Below are 20,468 nucleotides of genomic sequence, written 5' to 3' on the forward strand. Positions count from 1 at the left end.
CTCTGGTGTTTGATGACATTCGTGAAGGAGCTACAAAAACGATTTTAAAAGCATTCTCTGAATCAAAAGAATGGATACTGCAACTAATAATGGAACCAATCCTAATCCAATCATATCCTCTTGGTCTCCTCCAATCTCTCATATGTTTAAATGTAATTTTGATGCAGCCTATAAGTCTCACAGCCATGTAACGACGGTGGATGGATTATCCGGAATTAATATGGGGAACCTATGGTTTGGGGAGCAATAAAATAATATCTTTATCAATTAGCATTAGAAGCAGAAGCGAAGGCATTATTATCGACTCTACAACATACATGGATCCGAGACTATAATTCGATAATTTTTTAAAGATGATTGTGAGACTCATCAAACTTGACAAGGACATCAAGAAAATGCTTCTCTTATGAATTTACTTAGAGATATTCACCTATGGAGATCTAAGTTCCAACATTTTATTTGTATTTTTACAAAGAAGATTTGTAATGTAGTTGCTTATACACTAGAGAAATTGGGTTGTCAAAATGTTGATTACCATGTTGAGTCTGTATCAAAGCCTCTTTGGCTTGTGAAATCCCTGTGTAATGACACTTTTTAAGTAAATCAAATTTTCTTTGCATAAAATAAGAAGGTCATGATTTCATAAGTTTAAAGATACAAAACAATAAATTGATATAATTAATAACTAAATAAATCACAGAAATCCTTTATTAAAATATGATTATATTTGTCTACGATAACAATCGATCTTCAATGTCTTCTATATTTGCAAACCAAAAAAAATTGTTTTAGTTATCGTTACAAGATATTTTTTTGCAAAATCATTAAAACTTTTCTTAAGAAAAAGAAACTCACAAGGTAATAAACGGCACCGTTTTGGAGAGATTGAAAAGTGACACCATTTTCATCTGTAAGAATAGGCTGGCCAAAAGAGTTGATCAAAATAGCATCGTTTCCAAAAGCTTCCTTAACGTTGAACTATGCCGCAGCCACTTCGACATGCTGCGGTCAATTTATCCGGAGAAACACAATCTTCGACGTTTTCACCACCATGAAATACTATAGCTCATTCTTTGTATCATCAATGAAACACGTTTTAATAACTAATGTTAGTCAACATAATTAAATAAAACTAATTTACCCAAAAAAAATTTACAGTAAAATCTATAGACCAAAACGTCTTTTCCAACAAAAAAGACGTATGCATGCGTTATTCGTTCCAGAAAAAATCGATAGTTGATTAATATTTTTTTGAGATTAATTTACTTATATATATATATAATATACATATAGATGGATGTCAATACATATCTATTTATGTGTGATGTGTTACATGTGTAAATTCTAAGCATTTCAAAAATATTTGATGTGTAAATTATAAGTTATATACAATATATATATATATATATATGTGTATATATAGATATTCTAAGAATATGAATCAATTATCTATATAACATTAAACATGCCCAAAAAAAAATATAGTTGAACTATTTAATATTACTATATGGAAACGTTTAATTACCTTGAGATTGATTTGTGGTCAATGGAAGAGGAGAAAAACAATCTCCACTGCCGCCGTTTCCATCTCCACCAATGGCGGATCTAGAAAAATTGTTTGATGGTGTCAAAATAAATGTTTAAATCTTTTTACAACCCGATAAAAACATAACCATAAATATTATCGAAAGAAAGGTTATAATAGCAACAATACAATTGCAAGTCATTATAAAAAAACCAGTCTTTAGTCATCCCAAATAAGTCATCACAAACCTTCATCTTAAAGATGTATCCTACGCTCACTCATGCTTTGAAAATGTTTTATCACCGTCTCATTTGTAACAGATTCAAGAACATGTTTTTCGATATAACACACAAGACAATCACTTAAAAACTAATCACCAATACGGTTGCGGGCTGTTGTCTTCACGATGTTCATTGCTGAGAAACATCTTTTATTGCTTGAGGTCGCGACAGGTAAGATTAAAGATAGCTTCACAAGTCGATAAATCAAAAGATGTGAAAGATGTTTCCTTGTCTCCACCATGACCTGAGCAAGATCTCTAAGACTCTTCAAAGTAGTAAATCTATCATCTTGCTGCACATTATCATAATATATGTCCAAATGATGATCAACAGATTTCCGCTCCACAAAACTAAGTCATCCGGATAAAACTCAGCCAATCTCATCAGCTTTGATTTGTCAAAATCCGAAAATGAATTGATCAGACTCAAGGACGCTGTGCAAACAAGTAGGTCAGAATTTACCTCATTAAAACGATCATTAAACTCTAGAAGTTGCATATCTAAGACGGTGTAGAAACAATTCACTTTATAATGATGCAAGTTGCTTTTATTAGTTATTTTCCTTGGCATTCTTGAATTAACAAAGTTTCCCGCCATGTTCAGCATTTCTGTGTTATTTTTCTCGCTAAAGGAGAGAAATTTCTCCATAAAAGCATCCCATCCATCATCTCTAAGGTTCTGCAGCTGTCCTTTAGTGGACTTCACCATTGACATAGCATTCAATATATCTTGATCTCTTTGTTGTAGAGACATTGATAAGTTATTAGTGAGTCCGAGAAGAAGTAACATCAATTGAAGATAGAAGACGAAATCAAACGTGTGAAAATATTTGAGGAGACCATATGCTTGTCTTCTTTTTGTGGTCTCACTGCCTTCATCTTGTATATACTTGAGAACCTCTATGACGGAAGTAAACAGCTCAACCAGTCGAAGTAATGTTCTATAATGTGACCCCCAACGAGTAGTTCCAGGTCTTTGAAGTGAAAGCACTTGATTTTGTCCAGTTCCACTCCTAATTCATCATTACTAATCTCTTCCTCTACTTTCTTTCTATGACTTTCTCGAATCATGTCTTTCTTCTTACATGAAGCTCCAACCACATTCATCAAAACAGAAATCATATCAAAAAAGTTTCAAACTTGAAAATGCTTTTTTGCAATTGCCACAACAACTAGCTGAAGTTGATGAGCAAAGAAATGAACATAGTGTGCATAAATACTTTCTTTTGAAATCAATGTTCTCAATCCATTGAATTCTCCCTTCATATTGCTAGCTCCATCATAACCCTGCCCTCTCACTTTTTTCATACTCAGTCCATATTTAGAAAACATAGAATCAATAGCATGTTTTAGTGATATCGCAGAAGTATCCACATGAACAACACCAAAAAATCTTACTTTGATGATCCCATATCTATCAACAAAATGTAAAACCACAACCATTTCCTCTTTATCGGAAACATATGCAGATTCATCGACGAGCAAACCAAAGACATCGTTATCAATTTCTTGAATATTGATTTAATCACTTCTTCAGCAAAGCAAAGCAATGCACAATATCCTTTTGAATTGGAGGAGACACCATTTGGTTGTTATTTGGAGCATTATTCAGCACAACCTATTTTATAGCCTCATTTTGCTCAGCAGTATACTTCACAAGCTCTAAGAAATTCCCTCTATTTGATGACTCTTCCGATTCATCATGGCCACGAAAAGGTAATCCTTGGTGTAGCAAGAACCTTGAAGTGTCAAGAGAAGCATTCAACCTAATATGATACTCATTTTTCACAATTTCAATTTGCTTGTGCAGAGAATGTATGATAGACTGACCTTGTCTCATCAAGTTGTTACACTTGTTTTTGGCATTGTTGTGTAAACTGCCCACACCACCAACGTGAGAAGCCAATCTCTTTGCCTTATTCCAACCACAAAAGCCCTCTATTACAGAAGCGTCATTACCTCCTCGTTTTGCAACGTGATCTCTGAATAAATAACAACACAAACAAAACGCTTCATCCTTCTCCACACTATACTCCAACCAATCATCATATTTATCAAACCATTTTGGATTAAACCACCTTTGAAAATTTCTTATCTTTCTTTGTGGAAAGATATGACTGCGGTGTTGACAACGTCTCCTAGTTAAATATAGACGCCATGCTTCGTCTCTTTGATTAGGATGATAGTCCAATATTCTTTTTCACTACAAGAAATATTGACATCACTAGCACACAAAAAGGCTATTATAGGGATTTGGTAGCGCTTTCATAAATGCTAGGACATGAGGAGCTACAATAGCCCCCTGACATATCATAGCGTTTTTTAGTACGCTATGAAATGTTGACCTATTATAGCGCTACTGGTCCGCTATTGTACAATTTATTCTAGCTCCTATTCGTGCTATTGTATTTGTTTATATGGCAGACTTTTTTTTGCTATTTTATATATTATAATAACACATTTAAAATGCTGTTGGATATTGTCTCGTGACTTTATGGTTTTTGAATTTAACTTATAGTAGCAGAAAACGTAAGCTATATGAAAGTATTGTATATCAATTCTATTCTGCTATTTTATATTATTTAGTGGCTATTGTTATGTGCTATATTATTGTTTATAGTAGCGTATGGAAAATGCCAGTGAATATTGTTTTATAGCTTTGTTTGTGTGCTATGATATACGTTCTCATGGCTTTTTTTGTAACATGTTTTTATTTATAATGGCACTTCGAAAATGTTGTATAGCTTGCAATGGTGTATTTAAGTAGATCTATATTGAATACATATTAAATTACATCATATATAATATATTATTTGAATCATTGTATAAAATATAATTTGATTTAATTGATGAAAGACAATAAGATCAGAAAATATGAAAAGTTAACAAAGTCTAAACATAAATATCAAAAGTTAACAAAATTTAAATATAAATATCAAAAGTTAACTAAGTTTAAACATAACAAAGACAATGAACTCTAAGATTACAATCTTCAAGGAGCGTTGCCAGATCGAGAGGACCCTTCTACTTTAGGGCGTTTGTTTTGGATGTTTCAGATACATCTCTTGTACAGTGGATCAATGTCTTCTTTGTCTACCTCGATGCGTATTAAGTAGCCTAGGTGAGAGAGAGATCGTCTGTACTCTAGCATTGTTATCTCCTTCACATCATCATCCGCAGCACTTCCTTGACCTTGCTCACCTTGTTGTCTGAGTTTCGGTATAACGTTCTTTGCTGGGAGGCCACATATGATTCCTTTCGCTTTCCATTGAAATCGTTTCTATCCCATTAGTTTTGGTTTCTTTTTTGTATCAACAATCAAAAGAAAGCAATTAATTTCAATCAAAATTTACATACTTTTACAATCGACTGAACAAAGGAGGAAAAAAAAGAGAAACCTGGTACAATCGATTACAATCAATACAAAGAGGGAAACAAGAAGATTTCTAGATCCAAAACCTGAAAACGAGAAGAGAGGAAAAGGGAAATGAGAAGATCATTAGATTTGGGACCGTAAAACCTTTTTTTGATTCGGAAAAAATGAGGAAAACAAAAGCTCTAAACCTTTTAGATCTGGCAGAGAATCGTCGAAGATTGAAAACCAGAAGCTGCAAATGAGTATAATCGTTGATTATGTAGACAATAAAAAGATATCGAGATGTACAAAAGTAAGAAAAGAAGGGTTAAGTAAGAGTTGATTGATGACCGTTAGATTGCATCTAATCGACGGTAGATATGAAGTATTTGGTGATTCACACCTTAATGAATCAACCAATGAAATAATTGTTTAAGTATTAACATGTTAATAGTATAATATTTTGTTATGTTTATTTGTATAAATTTTGAAATATGGTGATAAAATAAATAAAATTAATTTGTTAAGTTCTACATTGTCTAATTCATGTTTTACTAAATTTATTTGGTAAGTTCTACATTGTCAAATTCATGTTTTATATACTAGTGTACAATGCCTTCAACAAAGAGATACAAATTTAGGGTATAGAGTATAGGGTTTAGGGTTCAGTATATGAATGGTTAATGGTGTAAAACTGAAATACAAATTTAAATTTCATATTTTAGACTTAATATAATATTAAACTTTAAATTAAATTTTTATTACTTAGAGATAGACTACATGTAGGGTTTAGAGTATATGGTTTAGGGGTTAGATAGTATAAGAATGTTGAATGGTGTAAAAAAATAGAAGTTTCATATTTTTAATTTATAAAAATTGAAAATTTAAAAAATAGAAGTTTTATATGTTAGATTTGATAAAATTATAAAATTGCCAAATATTTTTTTTAAATAGGGTTTAGGGTTCAGTAAACGGTATTTTCACATTCCATATCTGATTATCTTATTTTCTAATTTTTTTCCAAACTATTAGGAATATTAGTATATTGAATTTTTCTTTGTCCGATCATCAAACTATATGTCCTATAAAGTTGTTTTTTTTATTGTATATATTTTTAAGTAGGTGTGAAACATTATATATAGAAAGATCCATTAATTAAATTATTCATGCCCAGTAGATTAATATCTGAAAACATACATAGTCTGATTTATTAAAACCTTAGAATTCAAAATAAACAAACATCATGGAAAAACAAGTCTACGAACAAACAAAAAAAACAAGGACATGTCTAAAACTTAGAAACAAGTTCCCCCATCTATAACATCAGCTGTTGTCATTCCAGAAAAAAATAGAATAAGTTAGCCATCAGTTGTTGTCAACATGTTTTGCACACATGTAAATTAAAGTATATACTAACCATTACTATTTTATCTTCTGGCCAGGCAATAGAAGTTCCAAGTGCATCTTCCATATACTCGATTTCAGAAGATTGCCTCCAAACTGCAGCATCTTTAACAATGACAACATCAACCCATACTCGACAAACATTAGGCCCCAAAGGAACGTGATGTACAACTTGCTCAGGATTGTTAGACGACCACCGTCCTTCAGCAACAACAACCTTCTTCCTGGATATATCCATCAACTTGCATTTTGAATTTGCTTTGAATACGAGACGCTTCAAGAACAACCAGCTAAAAAATGAAGGCATAACTCAACAGGAACAACCACAACCAATCATGCAAATTTTATCCACAGCCCAATAAATTATATGTAAGTTATTAAAAATAAGTACCTGTGATTTGCGACGAGGAGATGCCTCTATCAGAGTTGGTTTAGATTTGGCTGAAGGTTTCTTCAAAGGAGCTTTTGGAGTTACTGGAGACTTGTCATTCTGGGAAGTTGGACTTACTGAGTTACTCGAAGATACTTGAATATGAGGAGATTTAGAGCTTACAGGAGACTTCTCGTTAAATGGAGATGGGTGACGAACAGGGGATTCATAAGTTGTCTCCAACACAACTCTATTTGCAGACCATGCTACAAAACAGTTCAAAGAATCCTGCAGAGTTCTCATGTCCACTATAGGCCTCCATAGTGGACATAAACTTTGATTGCATTTGGACCCAGAGGAAGTCCTTTTACCAATGCTTTAGGTTCTCAAGACTGTCATCTGCCTTCAGCGATCATTTCATCATTCCTAGCATAATCCATGAGTTCGCATCTGTTTTTTGAACTAGTGATAGGACTCTGCGGATCGGAAAAAACATGCAAAACAGATAGAAGGATTATTTAACGAAGTATAATCTATATACAACAAACAGTCAATAAAACACACTTAACCTTAGGTGTAATGTCTTCTGTAATGGCACCTTCAGCTGGAATAATACATAAATCGACATCCCATGCAATCATTTCCCCAACTACATCCTCAATAGTAGACATGTCAGGCACATGTATCCATAGAAATGTGTCTAGCTTTGTAGCTGATTCAATTAAAACCTTCACGGCATGAGGTCCTAAAGGAATACCATGCACTAATTCATCAGCATCATAAGAAACAACACGACCCTCAGCAACATTCTCATTAGACAAAGTCCAGTCAACCAAATAACACTTAGGAAGTGATTTGGTATTTACACTCTTATGAACAAAGTTTTCACCGACACCAGCCTCATGTATCTGCAATTTCAGAAACATACCATTCAATTAATATAAGTATCTAAGTATTACTATCACTAATACAATTTGTATAAGACTAATCTGGATATGAAATTTTTTCAATTATTTGTTCTAACTAGTGAATTTTATTCTCCATTTGAATCTGATTTTCTTCCATGGCAGCCATCGAGTTGTTGTTGACTTGGGAACAAGCCAGTTTGGTTAAGCACATACCTCTACCCATTGTCTGTAGTGTTCCTGGATTATCAGGTCCTAAAATCTGTGTAAGTATATCTTCCTTTGGATTCGTTGTAGCTGAATCCTGAACACCATCACTGTCTATCTTTGATGCCTTTCTCTGCAAACAAATACCAAATTAATATACAGCACCCACTTCATTAATTCCAATTTATAAAGTAATCGAAAAGGAAGAAACATAACATACAATCTTTTCAGCCGCATCGATGTTAACAAGAGTACCATTTTTCTTTTTGTCCGTGACTTCACCCACACTTTTAGCCTTGACACCTTAGATGGTTCTGAGCTACTCTTGACCAATTCTTCTCTCAATCTGACCATTCCTTTACGGCCACAAGTATGAGGTATCTGCTTCTGCCTTCTTATTTTATATGAATCACTGACTATTTTAAAAGCATTACTAGTCTTATCTTTGACAAATTTACGCCATTCAGCTGGTCCCACATCATTCGGACGCAGACCCATCCTATCTTTCAGGTTCTTAGCTCCTCTGACCTGACCGACAAGGCGTGATTTATAGGACCTCCACAAACATCCAATCTGCTTAAACGCAGCATTTTTTTTTTATATTCTTCATCAAGATCAAACCTTGCCTGCATACAAAATACACATGTGAGTCACTAACCTTTAGTAATTTAAACTTGGATACTGTTAAAAGTAAATTATATTACCTGAATGGATTTCCACAAAACAGTTCTGATATCTTCACCAACCTTTTTCCAACTCTCAATAGTGACAGGAACATGTTCTTGTACTAATGTACCTAGATACGATGACAAAGATATTGACCCTTATATTCAACGTGATGTCATTCATTTGGGTCCTTGGCGATGTATTTCATCCTAGTTGGTTCTCAATTCTTCTTACGCTTTGGTTCCGCACATGTTCAGCATCATCCAGAGTATCCTCTTCATTGTTAGCAACAGCAGCAGTCGGAGTATCCTCTTCATTGTCAGCAGTAACAACATCATCTAATGGTTTTTCACCTGAACCATTCACTACATAGCCTTCAAGATTATTGTCCTCGTCTCTGCCATCTGCCTCCAAATCGTTTAGTTCCTCCACAGGCTGTTGTTGAACAAGGTCCTCTCCTAACTCAACATCCACTTCATTAACTTCATTCTCCAAAGCTTGATCAGTACTTTCAATCTGCTTGGCTACCAATTCCTGAGTTTCCAACTGTTTTTCTCCTACATCGTTAACCTTCTTCGTTTTTTGTGTTCGCTTTTTTTGATTATGGACCATCTTAGTTCACCTGAAACCAAAAAACGTTATCGAGATTCAGCAAAACAGAGACTTGTTCAGCAAAGCATAAAATTATTCAGCAAAACAAAGATCATAACCAATCATATATTCAAAAAAACAATCAATAAACCGATTGTTTCACACATAAATCCCTTCACATTCAGATCAGGCATTCCTAGCTTTATCAACCAAGTCATCTGCATCCATGTCGACTGATACTGGCAATGGCCCAACGTCTGCGTTTCCAGATTCAGCATCTTCTACACTGTATCTTCTTGTAGAACCTCTCATAGCTACGTACCAACTCGATGATTCATATACCCTTGAATAAATCACTTGCGTTGCTTGAGATGCTAGTATGTATGGATCTTTTGCGAACGAAACTTGACTTTGGTTAAGATTGACATGGGTGAAGCCATCTTCTTCCTTTACTCCATTACCTATATTGGCCCATTGACACCAGAATATAGGAATGTAGAAGACATTGTAATCAAGCAGTATAATATCCACCACTCTGCCATAATAGGACACAACATCAACCGTTGAAGAATTGTCTTTTGCACTAGCCCTACACATTGCTGTGGCCTCATGTAACTCACCACTGTTCTAAGTTTGCCTATCAACTGAAATTGTATGAAACTGATTGCCATTGACTATGTAACCTGTGTACAATCTTGTGCAATGATGAGGACCATATGCTAACCATTCAAGTGTATCTTCATGATGATCAGAATTGATAGGTATCTATTTCAAAAAGTTGACAAGTGTCATTGACTGGAAATAATTATATGATATAAAAAACCCAGAAAAATACAAAACATACATGTTCTTTTAACAAGGAGGCAAATTTTTGAGTATGTGTACTCCATAACGTTGCCGAATCACGTCTACATCTTTCACTAACATCTCGTAGATGTTGTAGGTGCATGCTTGAATTTTTTTTTTTTTAAAAACAAAGCTTCAATTACATGTAATTAAAACAAACTTAACCAAAGAGACTCTTAATAAAACAACTTACTCTACATAACGATCAAGCAAGGCCATATTAGAATCACAGAAAGATGTGCTATATTCCTCTCATTGTCAATAAGAGTATGTAAAAACCCATCCCGTTGACCCCACTAGCGTCCCCCCCTGCTAGCTTGCACCCATAGGCCACAAGTTGGCCCTGCAGGGGATTGATCCTAACCCCTCACCGTGGAAAGGAACTCACATCCAAATCCACCAGTTCAATTGGTGACAGCTTGTCCTGTGGAAAGGTTGTTAAAGGGCGGGGACCAAGGTTCGAGGAATGCCTGGCGCACCAATAACCTATTGGTGGATTTGGATGAATAGTTCCTATCCACAGTGAGGAGTTAGGATTGATGCCCTGCAGGGCCAGCTTGGGGTCTGTAGGGACGGTGGGCTAGTGGGATCCGCGGGACGAATTGTCACAGAGTACATGTAGTGGCTGCTGATATAGGACGACCCTCCAGTATAGAGCAATTCTCATAATCAGCATTTATATCGAGTTAGTCATCAGCATTTCTTGTCTTTTTCAAGAAATCACTGCAGAATCGCATGCATTCCTCAGCGAGATATGCTTCAGCAATACAACCCTCTGGTCTTGCAGTTTTTCTTACAAAGTCTTTCATAACTTTCATGTACCTGGGGGTGAAACACATGGACCTTATAAGTATAATATATTATTATAAACCAAACAAAATTACAAGTTACGAGATTGTACCTCTCAAATGGGTACATCCAGCGAAAATGAACTGGTCTACATAACGAGATTTCCTGCCTAAGTGTACAGTCAAATGCACCATTATATCAAAGAAACTTGGAGGAAAGAACCTCTCGAACATGCATATAGTTTCCACAATTTCATGCTCGTTTACAGAAATTGTCTCTCTGTCAATCACTCGCTAACACAGTTGGTTGAAGAAAGCACATAAGCGTCCAATAGCTATCCTTACACCTTTAGGTAACTAACCTATAAATAAAGAACATGGGAGATTAAAAACATAACAACAAATTGTTGAAATAATAAAGCTAAAATAACTCATGTTATACCTCTAATTGCAACCGGAAGAAGTTGTTGCATCAACACATGATAATCATGTGATTTAAGTCCTTTGACAGTACAATATTCCATCTTAATGCATCTTGAAATATTTGAACAATAGCCATCTGGACCTCTGAAGTCAAATAGGCGCTTACAGAATACTTTCTTCTCAGTTTTGGACAAAGACCAAGGAGCTGGAGGAAGATATGTTTTTTTTCCACGGACTTGGGGATGCAAATCCTTCCTAATACCAAGAAGTTTCAGATCTTTTCGAGCATTAACACCATCCTTTGATTTCCCACAATGCAACAGTGTAGCAACCAGACTAGCCGCAACATTTCTCTCCACGTGCATCACGTCTAAATTATGTCTGACCGGCATTTCCTAGACAAATTCAATCCAGATAATAAAAAGAATGGTTAAGACTTTTATTTTTAACAATAGATGGTATATAAAGTATGATCCAAACTAACATATAAATCATACCTTCCAAATAGGTAATTTAAATAAGATTGAGCGCTTCTTCCATCTGGATAGCTCCTCTTCATCTACCTCTTCTTCTTCTTCTTCTTCTTCTTCTTCTTCTTCTTCTTCTTCTGATTCATCATCAGTATCAGAAGCAGAGTCAACACAATCTTTCATGTTCCTGTTTCTTCCAGTTACTCTTACATTTCCAAAATCATTCTTGTAGTTTTTGAGTATTTGATATATGTTATGACCAGTCAGAATCCTACCTCTTCTTCCATGCTCAGATTTACCATCAAACTATGCTTTCTTTCCTCTATAAACATGTATGGGTGGCAGAGACTTCCGATGAGACATGTATACGTGCTTTCTGCAATTACTCAACCACAAACTATCTGTGTGTTTCCCGCAGATAGGCCAACCCATTTTACCTTTTACTTTACAGCCGGCTAGATTTCCATATGCCGGAAAATCCTGTATGGTCCAGAGAAGCATTGCCCTTAACGTGAATGTAGTGTGACTGAATGCATCATACGTTAACTCTCCCTTCTCCCACAGATGGTGAGATCCTCTATCACGGGTTCTAAATACACATCTATATTGTTTCTAGGTTGAGTGGGACCAGGTATCAGCAATGTTAACATTATGTTCTCCTCCTTCATACACTTGTCAGGTGGCATGTTGTAATTCACTAGCAGAACAGGCCATGCACTATAGTTAACATTCTTCATGTTGAAAGGATTAAACCCATCTGTGGAGATTCCAAGCCTAATATTCCTTTCTTCTGCAGCAAATGATGGGTACTTCTTATTCATTTGATCCCACGTCACAGAATCCACCGGATGACGCATTTTTCCATCGGTGCTCTTATTACTGAAATGCCATCGTAAGTCTTTCGCCATTTCCTCTGACCTGAACATTTTCTTGAAACGTGGAATGATCGGAAAGTACCTAAGTACTTTCTGTGGAATACCTTTCTTCACCTCACCAGTTCTTGTGTTAATTTTCCATCGTGAGGAATTGCATTTAGGACAATTGCCCAGCTCCTGCAACTGATGTCTAAATAAACAGCAGTCGTTTACACAAGTGTCTATCTTCTCATAACCCATATCAAAAGATTTCAGAAACTTCTTCACCTCGTACAAGGAATTGAGCAATTCATTATCTTTGGGTAGCATCTGTGACAAAGTCCCAAGCAGAAGATTGAAGCTTCTGTCAGACCAACCACTCTGTGTCTTTAGCCTAAAAAGTGAAACAATCACCGAGAGCTTGCTGTGGTTTGCACATCCCGGATATAATGGTGTTTATGCATTAGCTAGCTTCGCTAGAAACTCATCCTCTTCTTTTTCATCACCCTCACTAACCATCTCTTCATCTATAAATTCAGCAGCTTTGAACAACCCTAAAATCTCCTGGTTCCACTGACTTGCGTTCTTTCTACACTCAGTCCCTGATTTCACTTCTCCATGATGATACGAGTCCTCCCGCAACTTGTAACTCAAATCCATTCCCCTTGTTACTAGATAATCAACAACATCACCGGCTGAGTGACGATCTACGTTGCGACAGTCAATGCAATGGCAAATAACCATCGCATTCTCTCCTAAACCTGCAGTCACAAACCTCACAAAATCCCAAGCACCTCTCTCATACCGAGGATCAGCTCTGTAGTGAAGTAAGATGAAAGCAAAAAAAAAATCAATGAGAAACTTTTAAATATCTATAACATAACCATAAAACCAATAAGTACATAACTATAGAATGGTCTCACATACCTTTTAAGATGAGCCCATGTCTTTTCTACCATTATATGTGCTTACCCGGCCGGAAAAGAAAACAAACCCATAAGAATAACTCAAACACCAAACAAACACATTCACCACAGTTTATAAAAACGAAATATCAAACATCAAAGTCATTCAACTCTAAAACCAATCAATCAAATATCCGTCTGAATAAGATGTGATTGTGACAGCTAACCTCTGTGTTCTGATGCAAACAGGCGGAGATCGGCTAAGTTCGATGCCACTAATATAGAGACGGCAAAAGACGGAGATCGGCTGAGCTACTGAGACAGATGCGGTAACAGACGGAGATCGGCTATTCTACTGAGACAGAGACAGAGACGGAGAGAGACGGAGACGGAGAGAGACGGAGGCGGAGAGAGATGGAAGCGGAGAGAGACGAAGGCGGAGAGAGGTGGTGGCGGAGAGAGATTGAGGCAGAAAAAGGATGAAGCGGAGAGATTCAGAGCTAGATGGAGACAGAGAGTGACAGAGAATCGAGTTTTTGTCAATGTGAGTCGAGAATTCAAGAAATTGATATTGAGATTTCAGGATTGAGGTGTAAAACTTTGAGGTTTGAGACTGAGATCTGATGTAGTCGAAAAGTTTTACAAAGCTTTTTTTTTTTCTTTTTTGGTCAAAGTGTAATAAAGTGAGAGATTGAGAATCAATATTTTTTTTGGTAAGGTGGGAAACACCAAAATATTTTGCCTCCACAACCACTTTCCAGCTATAATAGTTATTTTTATGTTCCCGTTAAATGAAAAACATTGTCAGCATTAATCTAATGCTACGAAATACTTAACATCCGATTTTGGTAGTTTTAGTAGCAGTTCGTAAATTCGTGCTACAACGAACTACTACCGACGCTCATATTTCTTGTAGTGTTTCGATGAGCCGGATCCCATGGCAAATCATCCAAATCATAAATAGGTGGTGGAAATTTTCTTTTTAGAAACCAATCCATTTGATGTTAAAGTTAGAATTAACCTACAAACATAACATAAACGAGAATAATGGACAAAAGATAGAAGACACCATAATAGAAAAAAAAAGACACAGACACAGATTTGAACAATTTTTATATATAAACAAACACAAGATATAAACTCCATAGTCCATACAAAGACATACCTCATATCTTCTTACCAAAGCTCAAATTTTAGTACTAATAAAAAACTTGTAACATGTTCTTGTAAGCTCAAATTTTGAACACAATATTTCATGTTTCAATGGCAAGCAACATAAGATTGTCAAGATTCAAGAAGCAAAAGTCAACAAATTTTATTGTATAAAAGATTCAAAATTTGTTACCTAGTATTGAATTTTGACAAAGATATTCGGTAGCCTGAGTCCTGAGAGCAGAGAGATGAGAGCTGACAGTATTTTCTTCGAGGAAGTGATTCTTCCCTGAACAAACTGAATCGCCACTGCCTGTGTTTTTTTTAACTCAACGACACATTTTTTAATTATGTTGTTATTTAATTGCTACGAATTACAATTGGGTTTGATTAACATTATAGGCTTTTATCATTTAGCGTTGGATTTTTTTAACTTGATTGGGTCAAATGACTGAAATCATTGGGTTTTTTTATACTTTGGATTAGGTATCTATCTTACTTCTACTTTGTTTAATGTAATGGGTTCAAACTCAAAACTGGATTGGGTTCAAACTCAAAACTGGATTGCATTCAAACTTATAGTTAGAAACTTAGTGTACACTAGTTAGATTTTTAAATTTTTATTGGTGTCAATTGCATCCACAATGCTCAATTGCCTCCGCATTGATAATGTAATAGAAGGTCATCCGCCTCGACCAGTAACAAAAAATGATCCACAATGCAATATGCCAACAGAGGTCTTGCTTAAAAAAATGGGAACTATCGTACTTGGGACTCATAACAAATAGATATCAATATCATTCCAGAAGATTGTGCAGCTATAAAAAAATTATATATCTCACAGGTTGAAACAAAAGATAAGCTAATCTGGAACAATATACTTTTTGGGGAATATACAGTTAAATCGAGGTATTGGTTCCTCACTCACAATCCTTTTGATCCAAATCCTGGCCCAAACATCCCTCATGGGTCGGTCGAATTGAAGAATAAAATATGGAAGCTCCAAATTTTACCAAAAATCAAACATTTCTTCTGGCGAGTTGTCTTAAAAGCTTTACCAACAACAACTCTACTACGCACCAGAGGTATGAGTATTGATGCTATCTGTCTAAGATAAACATCCCTCATGGGTCCGTCGAATTGAAGAATAAAATATGGAGGCTCCAAATTTTACCAAAAATCAAACATTTCTTCTGGCGAGTTGTCTTAAAAGCTTTACCAACAACAACTCTACTACGCACCAGAGGTATGAGTATTGACGCTATCTGTCTAAGATGCAATCAAGAGGAAGAATCAATTCTTCATGCTCTCTTTACCTTTCCATTTGCAAAGATGGTTTGGTGTATGTCAAATACCCCTTCCCTAAACATAAACGAACTGGATGCGGATTCAGAGTCATCCATTGCAAATCTTCTCAATCTAGCAAACCAACAAAAAATTATACAAGACTCTCTTTTATCTTTTAGAATATTATAACGAATATGGAAAGCAAGAAACACTCTGGTGTTTGATGGCATTCGTGAAGGAGCTACAAAAATGATTTTAGAAGCACTCTCTGAAACAAAAGAATGAATAAATAACCTTTTACATATTGTAACTAATAATGGAACCAATCCTAATCCAATCATATCCTCTTGGTCTCCTCCAATCTCTCCTATGTTTAAATATAATTTTGATGCAGCCTATGATTCTCACAGCCATGTAGCGACGGGGATGGATTATCTGGAATCAATATGGGGAACCTATGGTTTGGGTGGCAACAAAATTATCTCTTTCTGATTCAGCATTGGAAGCAGAAGCGAAGGCGTTATTATCGGCTCTACAACATACATGGATCCAAGGCTATAATTCGATAATTTTTTAAGATGATGGTGAGACTCTCATCAAACTTGTCAATGGACATCAGGAACATACTTCTCTTACGAATCTGCTTAGAGATATTCACCTATGGAGATCTAAGTTCCAACATTTTATTTGTACTTTTACAAAGAGGATTTGTAATGTAGTTGCTTATACACTAGTGAAATTCAGTTGTCAAAATTCTGATTAATATGTTGAGTTTGTATCAAAGCCTGTTTGGCTAGTGGAATCCCTGTGTAATGACACTTTTAAGTAAATCAATTTTTCTTTGCTTAAAAGAAGGTTAGGTCATGATTTCATAAATTTAAAGATACAAAACAATAAATTGATATAATTAATAACTAAATAAATCACAGAAATCCTTTATTAAAATATGATTATATTTGTCTACGATAACACTCCATCTTCAATATCTTCTATATCTGCAAACCAAAAAAAAATTGTTTTAGCTATCCTTGCAAGATATTTATTGCAAAATCATTAAAACTTCTTCTTAAAAAAAAGAAACTCACAAGGTAATAAACGGCACCGTTTTGGAGAGATTGAAAAGTAACACCATTTTCATCTGTAAGAATAGGCTGGCCAAAAGAGTTGATCAAAATAGCATTGTTTCCAAATGCTTCCTTAACGTTGAACAATCCCGCAGCCACTTCGAAAAGCATGTCGTTAATAAATATGGTCAATTTATCCGGAGAAACACAATCTTCGACGTTTTCACCACCATGAAATACTATAGCTCGTTCTTTTTATCATCAATGAAACACGTTTTAATAACTAATGTTAGTCAACATAATTAAATAAAATTAATTTATCCAAAAAAAATTTACATTCAAATCTATAGACCAAAACGTCTTTTCCAACAAAAAAAAGACGTATGCATGCGTTATTTGTTCCAGAAAAAATCGATAGTTGATTAATAATTTTTTTTTGTTTGAGATTAATTTACTTATATAAATAATATACATATAGATGGATGTCAATACATATCTATATATGTGTGATGTGTTACATGTGTAAATTCTAATTATTTCAAAAATATTTGATATGTAAATTATAAGTTATATACAGTATATATATATTCTAAAAATACGAATCAATTATCTATATAACATTAAATATACCAAAAAAACAAATAGTTAAACTATTTAGTATTACTATATGGAAATGTTAAATTACCTTGAGATTGATTTGTGGTCAATGGAAGAGGAGAAAAACAATTTCCACCGCCGCCATTTCCATCTCCACCATAAAAATTGATTGCCGGAATCTTATCCAAGCTTTCGTCGTTCTCGGGGAATGCCACACCTTCTTCTCTTACCACCGGTACAACAAAATCACCAAAACCAAACCCTGATTGAGCCACGCTCAGATCATTTTGAACGGAGGATGGATAACCGGCAGGTTGGGTTACCAACATTTCATTGTTTTGAACCGGAAATAAACCGGTTTCTTGGTGAACCAAACCAAAACAATGATCAGCATCGATACCAGGACTTATGATCTTGTCCTTTTTTGACGTTTTAGGGCTTTTGTGATGAACACGAAGTTTGTGTTTTGCTCGAGATTTCCGGTTTTGAAACCAGTAAAACACGTTTGCGTCGCCAATTTGACCGTATTCTTGAAGCCGGATCCGGATCCTTTGGATCTCCTCTCTCGGTGGGTTAACAATACCAGAATTAAAGATCGATTCGAGTATCCGAATCTGTTCAGGTTTAGGGTTCCATCTCGGTTTAGGATCTGGTACACGATCTGATTCATAAAGCGTATATATCATCATCATGCATGTCTTAACATATACACAACTAACTAACATCGATCATATATATCGCTTTGCTTCTACAATCAAGTAAAACTAACTTATCGAAGAAAAATGAATGAAGGAGATGATGTAAATTTTTGTAAATACCTGAGGAGAAGGAAGAAGATATGTTGCAATTAGAGTAGTGCATGTAAGATGGAGAACCACTCTCATGTTGCTGATGATGATGATTATTGTTGCAAGGTTTGGATTTGAACATGCTTGGCCAGTTTTTGTTTGAGGAGGATGACATGATGGTGCAGTGTAATGATGATGATTATGATGATATGGTGATGATGATTATGATAGAGAGAGAGATTACTTAGGGTTGATAGGGTAATGAGAGAATAACAAAGCTACTCTCACGTTATATATTAGCCTCTTTACCTACCCTTTGGTTTTGCATTTGACTGCATTTAATAACTAATAGACATTATAAAACGTAAAATTAGAGAAAGAGAAAGAAAAAAAAAAACAGAAACGGGAAATTGCATATGTTGTATGTATTTCAAAGGAGACTAAGTTTTTATTTTATCAATTGATACTTTTCTTCTGTTTACGTTCATTTCATTCTTGTGTATCTATTTAGTTCAGATTAATTGCTATTTAATTCAGATTAATTAGATTCGTATTCGTAAACTAAATTTACAAACCAATTATCAGGTAATACATCTTAAGTGGTGATTTTAATCAATTAATTAAGTAACTATTTTTTGTGAAATGCAATTCGATTTATATATCTATGTCAAGATAAATATTTATACAATTTTTTTTATAAATAATTAAAAGTTTGGTTGGACAAATAGTTAAGTAAGGTGGAGATTCAGATTGACTGAAAGGATCATAAACATTTTATTCATTAAATACCTAGTCAACAATAAAAGAAGTAACTAATGGACTTAATTTATATGATGACTATTTTCTTTTAAGTATGTGGTTAATAGACAAAGTAAAAACAATGGTAACTGTTAGTGCATAAGTAAGTAATGGCTTGTTTTACTCTCTGATCTAACTTGACTATGAGGAAAGATACAACATATCTTCACAAAGTACGGAAGACTTTGAATCAAAGTGATATTTTTTTTTTTTTTTTCCGTTTTGGATTTTACTATCTGATTTTTCAGCTTCTTCCTCTTCTTTGTTTTTTCTTTTTCACTTTTACACAATTCTGGAAATGTCATAAACACTTTTTTCTGTTTCATACACTAACTATAAATTCCGTTACAAAAAAAAAATATAATTAAAGTAACCCTAAAGCCTAAACATGAAAAATCCGACACAAAAGGGACATGAAAAATCATGCAGCAAATAGTCAGTTACACACATCTTTTTCTTCTTCTAAATTTCAACTTCATACTTCATACAACTTTCTTTATTTTTTATTTAAATGTTTACAATCACAAGTTTTTATCTTTTGCATGTAAAGCTAGCGTTTATTGGTTAGTAGAATTGTTCTTCTAAACTCTTTTTTCTTCGTTATTTTTTTTATTCTTATTCTTCTGTGAAACATTTTTATTTTTGTTACAAATAATGTCTGGAGCTGATATTATAAATCATATTTCCAAAGCTTTGTATAAAATTTTGTTGATTGATATATCACAAGATTTAAACTATGATTTGGTTAGAGAAATCAAAAATTAGGATTAGCTCAAAATAGAAGTGTAAATTTTGTAATTTTCTTTTGTAATTTTTTTTAAAAAGTAAATCAATTTTAAATATTAAATAAAACTTACATATTAAAATTTTTAAATCAATGAGTTTTAGAATTCTTGAAGTTTATAATCCATCATCAATAACTAATAAAAATGTAGAAAAAAATTAAAAGTATCTTTAAAAAACGAAAATTTGAATTAATTAGAAAAATGATGTCATTACTTTGGATATATTTTTAGTATGTGTGAAAATTTTGAAAATTGGATTAATTAAGAACAGAGAGTATAATTAATGTGAATGAATTAAGAGTTCTATGAACCCTTGACTCTCTAGGATAAGATATTTGTGGGTTTGAAAACATTGTGTTCAACAAAAATATTTTTTTTATATATATATATAATTTTTCACATAATTAA

At 34.3% G+C, this 20,468-nt stretch overlaps 2 protein-coding genes and 3 pseudogenes across 2 annotated transcripts; all 5 read right to left on the bottom strand.

Moving 5' to 3' along the window:
* Positions 1-1,780: 1,780 nt before the first annotated feature.
* LOC147921382 (uncharacterized) lies at positions 1,781-3,390 on the bottom strand (annotated as a pseudogene).
* Positions 3,391-3,423: 33 nt separating this feature from the next.
* Positions 3,424-5,074, bottom strand: LOC109130450 (uncharacterized). Its single transcript, XM_087497657.1, has 2 exons — positions 5,007-5,074; positions 3,424-3,787 (listed from the first exon to the last, which is right to left on the bottom strand). The coding sequence occupies exons 1-2, from the start codon at positions 5,072-5,074 to the stop codon at positions 3,424-3,426; spliced, it is 432 nt and encodes a 143-aa protein (XP_087353783.1).
* A 1,401-nt stretch (positions 5,075-6,475) lies between these two features.
* Positions 6,476-9,324, bottom strand: LOC147921383 (uncharacterized; annotated as a pseudogene).
* Positions 9,325-10,835: 1,511 nt separating this feature from the next.
* Positions 10,836-13,643, bottom strand: LOC147921384 (uncharacterized; annotated as a pseudogene).
* Positions 13,644-16,854: 3,211 nt separating this feature from the next.
* On the bottom strand, positions 16,855-18,900 carry LOC104760305 (WUSCHEL-related homeobox 8-like). The gene is made up of 4 exons (XM_010483209.3): positions 18,508-18,900; positions 17,778-18,350; positions 17,114-17,343; positions 16,855-17,023 (listed from the first exon to the last, which is right to left on the bottom strand). The coding sequence occupies exons 1-4, from the start codon at positions 18,650-18,652 to the stop codon at positions 17,018-17,020; spliced, it is 954 nt and encodes a 317-aa protein (XP_010481511.2). The 5' UTR covers positions 18,653-18,900; the 3' UTR covers positions 16,855-17,017.
* Between the last annotated feature and the right edge of the window lie 1,568 nt (positions 18,901-20,468).

Source organism: Camelina sativa, chromosome 18, assembly GCF_030686135.1.
Source record: "Camelina sativa cultivar CO46 ecotype springtype chromosome 18, ASM3068613v1".
NCBI lineage: Eukaryota > Viridiplantae > Streptophyta > Magnoliopsida > Brassicales > Brassicaceae > Camelina > Camelina sativa.

Bases quoted from the DNA above. Each gene is read 5' to 3' on its own strand.
- LOC104760305 (XM_010483209.3), bottom strand. From the start codon at position 18,652: ATGTCATCCTCCTCAAACAAAAACTGGCCAAGCATGTTCAAATCCAAA. The intron at 18,351-18,507 runs GTATTTACAAAA...TTTATGAATCAG, and splicing joins ATCTTCTTCCTTCTCCTCAG to ATCGTGTACCAGATCCTAAA. The intron at 17,344-17,777 runs GTAATTTAACAT...GATGATAAAAAG, and splicing joins GACCACAAATCAATCTCAAG to AACGAGCTATAGTATTTCAT.
- LOC109130450 (XM_087497657.1), bottom strand. From the start codon at position 5,074: ATGGAAAGCGAAAGGAATCATATGTGGCCTCCCAGCAAAGAACGTTAT. The intron at 3,788-5,006 runs GTGAGCAAGGTC...TTATTTATTCAG, and splicing joins ACCGAAACTCAGACAACAAG to AGATCACGTTGCAAAACGAG.